This window comes from Aulostomus chinensis, chromosome 13, assembly GCF_037954235.1.
Source record: "Aulostomus chinensis isolate RoL2024-O1b breed Wild chromosome 13, RoL_Achi_v1.0, whole genome shotgun sequence".
Lineage (NCBI taxonomy): Eukaryota > Metazoa > Chordata > Actinopteri > Syngnathiformes > Aulostomidae > Aulostomus > Aulostomus chinensis.
Window position 1 is genome coordinate 7,315,001 of NC_141332.1, and position 10,162 is coordinate 7,325,162.

The following is a 10,162-nucleotide window of genomic DNA, read 5'->3' on the forward strand; positions in this document are numbered from 1 at the left end:
GCTAAAGAGATATTTGCAGAGATAGAAAATAGCCTGTTGTGATCCAGTGACATCACAACATCAGTGATGGCGGAGGATTTCATAGGAGAGCAATGGACCCTCAGGGTACCATCGGGACATTCGCCATCCATCCTCCAGACATACAGATGTGGACATGGAGCAGGATGTTTTGCTTCCTGTCAAGATGAACTTGGCGGGCTCAAAAGGCTGATAGTTTGTCCGGCCAAATTTGTGCTGTCGCACATTTCCTGAATGGTTGCGATGGAGGAAAAACCTTTTTAAAGTTGCTCTAATCAACAATTCATGTTAACGATGTGGCACTTTGCTTGTGCCACATCGTACACCTCGTTGTTCAAGCTTTACAAAGCATTTTTGAGATTTTCAGCTCATTGCTGTGGTTCTAATGGCACTGCTTTGTTTCTTGGGTAAGCCCACTGTAGCATAGCTAGCCTAAACGGCACACAGACAAATTAGCGACTCGTGAAAACACATAGTTGAACATTTAGCAGCTAAAGAGACAAATATTTACCTCAGGAGCTGAACTGTCGATGCAGACAGTCTCTCGTGCTCGTTCATACAGAAACAGAGTGCTTTTTTCCAGTACAATAATAAAAAAAGCGGCTGGACTAATGTAGCCCTGCTGTGGCTAATGCTACCTTTGTTAGCCTACTTATCATTGTCAGTTTTAGTTATTTGATCTACGGTAAAAAAATAATTAATTCATGGAATATTTTGTTAGCAACTGGCATTAAACTGATACCATAATCAAATCAAGTTTCAGGAATTCACTGTATTCAATGAGATGGATCAGAGTCCCGCCTGGACTGAAAGCAGGTTTGAAGCCGAGGTGGTTGTGATTGTAGTTTGGCGGCGCCCACGGCCGAGCACATCTTCTCACTCATGACAGAAGGGTGTTGTGATAGAAACTCAGATGGATTCCTCTTCTCCCCCTCAGAGACAATGTTTTGTGAAGAGAAGAAGCCAGAGCACGCCGGTCGTGTGGCACAGCTCAAGAAAGCGTTCATCACTGATTGTCATGGCAAACCTCCTCTACCTGCCAGACCAGATCATCTACAGAACAGAAGCACACCTGTGGTCCACTGGGACCTCAGGCGTGTCTAAGGCGACACTTCCTGTGTGTGGCTGCATGAACCAGGCCGAGGCCACCGACAGAACCTGAGTGGTGAACTGACAGAGCCGGACTGCTCAGGGAAATCAAGCACCTGGATGCTGTTTTACCTGTGAATTAAGCATCAATTAAGTAGTATTTTTGGTATAAACTGTTGTGTAATGTGGGATTTTAAAGTGTACTGAACAAAACACATGCAGTCCATGTAACTTGTTAAACAGTAAATGGACTCAATTTTATATCTCGCTTTTCTACCTTAGCGGCACTCAAAGCTCATTCAGTGTCGTCTCATTCACCCGTTCACTCACACACTCACACACTGATGGTGGAGCTGCCATGCAAGGCGGCAACCTGCTCATCATGGATCCTACCCCTGAGCCATGCCGCCTGTATAACATGTAACTTGTTACAACACTAGTTTTACTCATCATTCAGAGCATTAACATTTGGTGAAGAAGAAGATGGAAACTAGCTCAGCGCTAGTTAGCCCCAACACAAAGAATTGTAGTGGATGGGAAATGTTAGCATAGCTCTGTTGAAGGTCATCAACCAGATCAGGTTCGGCTGGATGTTGAAGTGACCCCCCTCAGCCTTTCTAAGGATAACTTGTTTTGCTGGGAAACATTACAATGAGGGAGGGGCTAAGTGACATCACTGTGACCCACCATTTTGTCAGGAAAGTAGTTGAATTTGTCTTGAGTCTGAAATTACAATTAAAATGTAAGTATTTTATAATAATCTTAGTTATACTAATGCAGGCAAGGCCACGTTTGAGAAAAGTGTATTTGAATGTGGGCGAATGAGTGCCAACCCTGAGCACCCAGAACCAGTCATTAACCAGTCAACTAACTAGCTGTCAGACAGTCAACTAGCTCACTAATGTCACACTCATCGTCCTCTAACTTGTCTTCAGGGAGACTGAAACAATTCAACAGATACAATGCACCAGTACACAATATAAGAGGAGGAAATGTATTTCTTGGTAGGATTCCAATCCTCACTTCGCCAGCCTGTGACGCAGCAACAGTGCCATGCCCATGTCAGCCCTCAGGAGTCTCTCAGGGAAACGCCTCAACGGCTCCTCTATGCCTTGCTGCTCACCGTCAGTTGCTCTCTCTGCCTGACTTTAATCATTCATCAGAATGCAGCGTTTTGTTTTATCACAGCGCTGCCAAACTTGGGTGCTGAGTGATATCAAGCACACCACGATGACCACACTCCGCTTCAGGCACCAAATTAAAAACTCCATTTGCAAGGAAACACGGAGATTTACCTGGCAGCGATGGGCTGACCAGTAGCTACCGTGTCACCTGTCTGGTGAGGGCTTGAATGTAGGGGACCTTCATTTATTTGCACGTCTTACAGCTTTTGTCTGATTTTGATCGTTGGGGTGCAAAGATCAAAGTCTTTCTTCAGTATAGAGAACTGAGTGAGACAGGACACTTTTTATATTTTTCATGATTTTACTGCAAAATGTGTATGTAATGTATTATTTGAAATGATAGATACAATTAAGCAGGGGTCCTCACTGTGGCCTCACAGCAAGAGGGTTCCGGGTTCGAGTCCCGGCTCCATCACAGGATCTTTCTGGGTGAGTCTCCATGTTCTCCCTGTTCCTGTGTGGGTTCTCTCTGGTACTCCAGCTTCCTCCCACAGTCCAAAGACATCAAGAGGGGACGAGGCTGATTGATACTCTAAATTGACTGTAGGTGTGACTGTGAGTGTGAATGGTTGTCTGTCTCTATGTGTTGGCCCTGCGATGGACTGGTGACCTGTCCAGGGTGAACCCTGCCTCTCGCCCACAGAGGCTGGGATAGGCTCCAGCCCCCCCCCCCCCCCCCCGCGACCCTTACTAGTAAGGAATAAGATGAAGATGATGACGATGGATGATGGATGGATAGATACAATTGAGCAGGGATCCTCACTGTGGCCCCCCAGCAAGAAGGTTGTGGGTGGAGCCCCAGCTGCAGCACGGGGTCTTTCTGTGTGAGTCTCCATGTTCTCCCTGTTCCTGCTGGGTTCTCTCTGGTACTCCAGCTTCCTCCACAGTCCAAAGACATCAAGAGGGACCAGGTTAATCCAGACTCTAAATTGACCGTAGGCGTGGCTGGGAGAGCCAATGGTTGTCTGTCTCTATGTGTTGGCCCTGCCATGGACTGGTGACCTGTCCAGGGGGAAGGCTGCTGGGATAGGCTCCACCCCCACCACCCTCAACAGGAGAAGAGGGGGAAGATGGAGGGTTGGAGGGAGGGAGGGATGATGGATGGATGGAGGGTTGGATGGATGGAGGGAGGGATGGAGTGATGATGGATGGATGGAGGGATGATGGATGGAGGGATGATGGAGGGATGATGGAGGGATAGTTACAATGCATAGCTCAGGTTGTTGTGCACCAACAGAAATTTAACACAAGTTCTTTACCTCTGATGCTTTCAGGACAACATTCAGTTAAACAAAGTGCTCCGATGGCACAAGGTGGCGCCAAACCGATCCTCCAAAAGTGACGACACAAACCTCCTCCAAAACCTAACTCTTGCCTTGAATTTAAGAGAGACAAAACTTCACAATTTAAATAAAACCATATTTGTGTCCATTTGTTAGCCCTGCTAACTTAACATTTCCAGCATGATATTTCACCATCGGATGTTCTTTGATATTCATGATATCTTCATGTGCTTTTGAATACAACAAACAATATTCAACATTTCTAGACTGCAGGCTTGTTTGACTCACGACCTCAGATACATCATTATGCAAAGTTTATGACCTTTTTTCTTAGCGTTCACTGATGTGCATAAAAATGTAATCTTGTCCAAAACATTTGTGTCTTTTGTTAGGCGTTGGATTGAGAACTTTTAGATGAGGATGAATTTACAATCATCATAGTTTTTGGTCTTTGATCTGTTGTTTCAGTCCAAGATGAATGTTTAAGTGTACTCACCGAATTGGTCAGTGATGGGGGATCTCTTCAGCCACGGGCTCAGTTTACCCTGTTCTCCCCTAAGAACTTGATTTGGACAGTAGGCACCTTTCTTGCTTTAGTCAGTTATACATAACAGTATAAATGGCATATAAATAGGATACAAATATGGTAAATATTTGTATATAACTGGCCATACTTTCTCTTCCAGTCAGCTGTGACAAAGCCAGAATCTGGACTTTAACCTCAATGTCCTGCAGCTCACCGGCTCCAAACATGTCACTGGTCAAATATTTACAGACAGGATGACATCAGAGCTGCAGGGGAACTACAGGAAGTTCACCTTGCTCACCTTATTGATGTTACTAGTTACCTCGTCACATGTTTTCTTTACTTGGTCACTAATTCCTGCAGCTGAGTATTTCACCCTAGTTTAGTAACAGTGTATTCACCCTGTGAGTTGATAAGTTGGTGTGGAACCTAGAAGCTGGACTTCATGTGTTTGTGGGGCTGTGGCAGACATGGAGCTGGCTGACAGGAGCAGACAGAGGATTTGTTGATAGTGGCCGCTTACACAATGATGATCTATTCAGTGGGATGCGCCAGAGATCAAAGAGAGAGAACAGAGAGCTGATTAGCATGTGGTTAAGACCAGGAGACGGTTAGAGCCTGATCACGGGGAAGGAACACGTCAGAGGAGCTCAATAAAGCTGCTTGCATTCCCTCACCACCTTCACACCCTTAGCCTCAGGACTCACCCCCCCCCCCCCGTGTGTGTGTGTCTGTGTGTGTGTGTGTATGTGTCCACCTCATATCTTCAATCATGTGACTTGACACACAGTGTGAAAAGCCCCACTATATATAGTAGGAGAGTGTTGGGTTTCCCAGTGAAGCATTGTAGGAGTCGGCCCATCTTTGTCGCACCAGAAAGTGCATGTCAGAGACTTGTAATGCTTCTCCTGAAGGCGCTGCAAGTCTTCAAGCGCTCGGCTAAAAACTAGGACTTGATCCATGCGTTGGCCTGAATGACAGCAAACTTCAAAGGTCATCTGAGAACGCTGCCTGCAGGGCAGTAAAACCTGTCAGCTGTGCCTGCTGCACTGACGACATTAGGGTTCCCTCCATGCAGCTTCAAATAACCTGTTTTATTTATGTGTGTGTGTGTGTGTGTGTGTGTATATACACACACACACACACACACTTTTATACATATACTGTATATACATATATATGTATAAAAGAGTGTGTGTATATATATATACATATATATGTATATACACACACACACACACACACACACGTATGATGGTATTGACACAGTTTGGTCAGTGCTACAAAGGCATGAACGTCCAAGAGCCGGCTGTATGACTGACCCTGGTCGTCAGGTTCAAAGCTTTATGAACCAACATGTCTGAACGACTCAAGTGTTGAACAACTAAAGCAGCGTCTGAACCACAGAGAAGATGCGACAACATGGTCACAGGGGCCAATGAGGGGCTGACATTTCTGAGAACACGTCTTATAGCCTCATGATGAATGCCTCTCCTTTGAAAGTGCCTCCAGATCAGCCTGATGACATCATCACAGAATTAGAAACTCATGACTCGTTCATTGGCTTGTGTGCGTAAAATTAGTAGAGTTCCCCTTTAATCCCTGTAAACTGGAAAGATGGTGCTGTGATCAGATGAATCCTGTTTGGTGTGTTAAAGGGAAACTTGTCACAGTTTGTACAATGACGAATGTTGTAGAATTGACAACGACTGATCAAAGTGTTCACACTGGATTCATGCACAGGCATCACAACACCTGCACTGCAGCTGCTTTTATAACGATGGCCGAACACGGGGAGATCAAGTCTTCATCTCAGACCGCATCATAAAGCAGTTCCACTTAAAGGGCTCGTTTCTGTGACATCACGACTCATGACGAGTTGCTCCACAGGAAGCTGAGCAACACGAGGCTGAATACTCACTGGCAACAACCAATTCCACATCATGAGATGGCGTGAAGAGGCCATGATGAAACATCACCGCCAGCTTCGCTTTGTTTCCTGGAACCACCAGCCAGCTAACGATTAACAGAGTGTGGGGAACATGTGAAGGCGTGACAGGTTCTCATCCCTGCTGTCTCAGATGTGCGTGTTCACGGAGGCTTGTTGGGTGGAGGTTCATAGAAGGAGGGAGGTTCTACCCCTGCTCTACTAGGAGGGAGGTTCTAGACCTGCTCTACTAGGAGGGAGGTTCTAGACCTGCTCCACTAGGAGGGAGGTTCTAGACCTGCTCCACTAGGAGGGAGGTTCAATTGTTTGTCCCTGTCCTGTTCAGCAGCATCAGTGTTCCTCGTGCCTCGTTGTCCTGAAGCAGTTCTACTCTGCAAAGGAGGAACCTGATGAACTCCTCCTGTCACCATCTGTGTTTATTAGGAATGGTGTTGGTTCATTGTTGAAGCCTCCAGACTGAGGACAGGAGAGAGAACAGGGACAGGATGGGGAAGACAAGGGGGGGGGACACACAACAAAAATAGCAGACAAACAAACAGACAAACAATAAACAGGAACAACAATGACAACAGAAAAAAAGAAAAACATTGGTTGCAGAATTTTCCAGTGCAGGTTTACCATTGGTTTAATAAAATTTAAAATAAATGTCTGAGTGTGTGATTATGGATCAGTTGTGCACCGCAAGTGTGTATGTGTGTGTGTGTATGTGTGTGTATGTATGTGTGTGTATGTGTGTGTATGTGTGTGTATGTATGTGTGTGTATGTGTGTATGTATGTGTGTGTATGTGTGTATGTGTGTGTATGTATGTGTGAATGTGTGTGTATGTATGTGTATGTATGTGTGTGTGTATGTATGTGTGAATGTGTATGTATGTATATGTGTGTGTATGTGTGAATGTGTGTGTATGTGTGTCTGTATGTGTGTGTGTATGTGTGAATGTATGTGTGTGCATCTGTGTATGTATGTGTGTGTATGTGTGTGTATGTATGTGTGAATGTGTGAATGTATGTGTGTGTATGTGTGAATGTGTGTGTATGTATGTGTATGTATTCATGTGTGTATGTATGTGTGTATGTGTGTGTGTATGTATGTGTGAATGTGTGTATGTATGTGTGTGAATGTGTGTGTATGTATGTGTTTATGTGTGTGTATGCGTGAATGTGTGTGTATGCGTGAATGTGTGTATGTGTGTATGTATGTGTATATATGTGTGTATGTGTGTGTATGTATGTGTGTGTATGTATGTGTGTATGTGTGTGTATGTATGTATGTGTGTATGTGTGTATGTGTGTGTATGTATGTGTGAATGTGTGTACGTGTATGTATGTGTGTGTATGTATGTGTGTGTATGTATGTGTATGTGTGTATATTTGTCTGTATGTGTGTATGTGTGTGTACGTGTGTATGTGTGTGTTTATGTGTGTATGTGTGTATGTGTATGTACGTGTGTATGTGTGTGTATGTATGTGTGAATGTGTGTATGTGTGTGCATGTGTGTATGTTTGTATGTGTGTATGCGCGTGTGTATGTGTGTGTATATTTGTCTGTATGTGTGTATGTATATGTGTTTGTATGTGTGTATGTGTGTGTGTGTGTATGTGTGTGTATGTGTATGTGTGTATGTGTGTGCTACGGTTTGTCTTGGATGCTGTGGGTAGCTGACTGTAGCAGATGTGGGGGACCAGGACATCACGCCCCCAGTCCAGGATAGCAGGCAGGTCAGGACCAGGCCACCAGAGCACACAGAAACCCCCAGAACACAACCCCCAGATGTGGTGTGATGGGACAGAGAGGCGATGAGAGGGGCTGAGGAATGGGCCAGACCCGCTGACCACCCCCATCACCACCGCAACCAGCTGACGGGGAGTCTAGCCTACCTGGTCCAGGGGTCACATTGGAGCACCAAGGGGCACTGTCCGGAGATCCGGGCAGAGGTTCCACCACCCCGCAGTGCGAGGGCAGGGAGGGCCCAGGCCCAGCGTGCACGGCGGGTCCCCCAGCCAGCAGCCCATGGTCAGGGCACCCAGTCCGATCAGCATCAAGGAGGCCAGCCCTCATCCCCCCTTCCAGACAGGAAGCTGAGCAACACGAGGCTGAATACTCACTGGCAACAACCAATTCCACATCATGAGATGGCGTGAAGAGGCCATGATGAAACATCACCGCCAGCTTCGCTTTGTTTCCTGGAACCACCAGCCAGCTAACGATTAACAGAGTGTGGGGAACATGTGAAGGCGTGACAGGTTCTCATCCCTGCTGTCTCAGATGTGCTTGTTCACAGAGGCTTGTTGGGTGGAGGTTCATAGAAGGAGGGAGGTTCTACCCCTGCTCTACTAGGAGGGAGGTTCTAGACCTGCTCTACTAGGAGGGAGGTTCTACCCCTGCTCTACTAGGAGGGAGGTTCTAGACCTGCTCTACTAGGAGGGAGGTTCTACCCCTGCTCTACTAGGAGGGAGGTTCTACCCCTGCTCCACTAGGAGGGAGGTTCTAGACCTGCTCTACTAGGAGGGAGGTTCTTCATCTGCTCCACTAGGAGGGAGGTTCTAGACCTGCTCAACTAGGAGGGAGGTTCTTCATCTGCTCCACTAGGAGGGAGGTTCAAGACCTGCTCAACTAGGATCCCTCCTAGACACAGAGAAAACTAACTGTACCTGAAAACTGAGGACACTGACGAAAACGGCGAGGATGCAAGAGCTCGTTTCTTTGTCAGTGTTGTTTCGTATTCCTTCACACAGATCAACACTGTTGCTTTCACTTCTCGTAATCTAATCTAGTAATCACAGTCAGTCAGACCAGTGGTTCTCTAACTTTTTTGGCTCAAGTACCCTATTTCTCTTATTTCTGAATCCAGAGGGAGAGAAAGGAGGAGAGACTGATGGACAGACGGGGACGTGAGCAGGTGGAGCTACGGGTGGCAGCTGGAGCCTCTTCAGGTCTGGAGCCTCCTTCAGCAGCACCAGGATCTGGGATGAGGGGAGAAGAAGAGGAGTTAGTAACACGTCTGAGGACAGGAGGAGGAGAGAGAAGCCCAGTGCATCATGGGAGATCCCAGCAGTCTGAGCCTATAGCAGCAGATCTAAGGGCCAGCCTAAGCAGTCCTGACTATAAGCCTGATCAACAAGGTCTTAAGTCTGCTCTTAAACCTAGAGAGGGGGTCTGGGTCCTGGACTGAAACTGGGAGACGGTTCCACAGGAGGGGAGCCTGATAACTGAAGGCTCTGGCTCCATTCTACTGTTAGAACTCTAGGAACCAGCAGGAACCCTGCAACCTCGTCAACACGCGGGCAGCAGCATTCTGGACCAGCTGGAGAGTCTTTAGGGACCTGTTAGTCCAGCCTGGTAGGAGGGAGGTGCAGTAATCCAGCCTGGAAGTGACAAAAGCAGGGACTAGTTTTTCTGCATCTTCTTGAGCCAGGATGTGTCTGATCTTAGCGATGTTACGTAGATGGAAGAAGGCGTCCTGGAGATTTGTTGAATGTGGGAGTTAAAGGGTCCTGGTCAAAGAGAACTCCTCGGTTCCTACGGTGGTGCTGGGGGCCAGGGGGGTGCCATCCAGGGTACCTGTCTCATCAGATCAGGTGGTCCTCAGGTGTTTGGGCCCAGCACAAGAACTTCAGTTTATCAGAGTTTAATAAAGGAAGTGATGGGTCTTCCATGTTTTCCTGTCCTTCAGACAGGCCTCCAGTTTAGTCAGCTGGTTTGTTCCATGTGGATCATTGATGAGTTCAGCTGTGTGTCGTCTGCATAGCAGTGAACATTAATGGAGTGTTTCCTGATCATGTGACCTAGAGGAAGCAGGTACAGGGTGAAGAGGACTGGTCCAAGCACAGAGCCTTGTGGAACACCAGAACTGACTGTAGTGGTCTCAGAGGAAGCATCATTAACTGGTACCAACTGAGATGACCTAGTAAATATGACCTGAACCAGTTTAGTGTGGTTCCTTTAATACTAGTGACAGGTTCCAGTCTCTGTTGAAGGATATGGTGGTCAATGGTATCAAAGCTGCACTGACATTTGACAGACTCAACAGTCGAAGGTCGAGTCCCCACTGACCCCAGTGTCACCAAAATTTAACATGAAGGCAGACAATCTAGAGCTTTTCAAGGGTAGAT

At 46.7% G+C, this 10,162-nt stretch overlaps 1 protein-coding gene across 3 annotated transcripts in view; it reads left to right on the top strand.

Moving 5' to 3' along the window:
• The window catches only part of LOC147250716 (uncharacterized), an 8,028-nt gene extending 6,660 nt beyond the window's left edge, over nt 1-1,368 (top strand). For all 3 annotated transcript variants that reach the window (XM_086222523.1, XM_086222524.1, XM_086222525.1), the window contains one exon: nt 956-1,368. In XM_086222523.1, the coding sequence (XP_086078649.1) occupies nt 956-1,122 (167 nt within the window). In that variant the 3' untranslated portion in view covers nt 1,123-1,368. The remainder of the gene's footprint in view (nt 1-955) is intronic.
• The last annotated feature ends 8,794 nt before the right edge of the window (nt 1,369-10,162 follow it).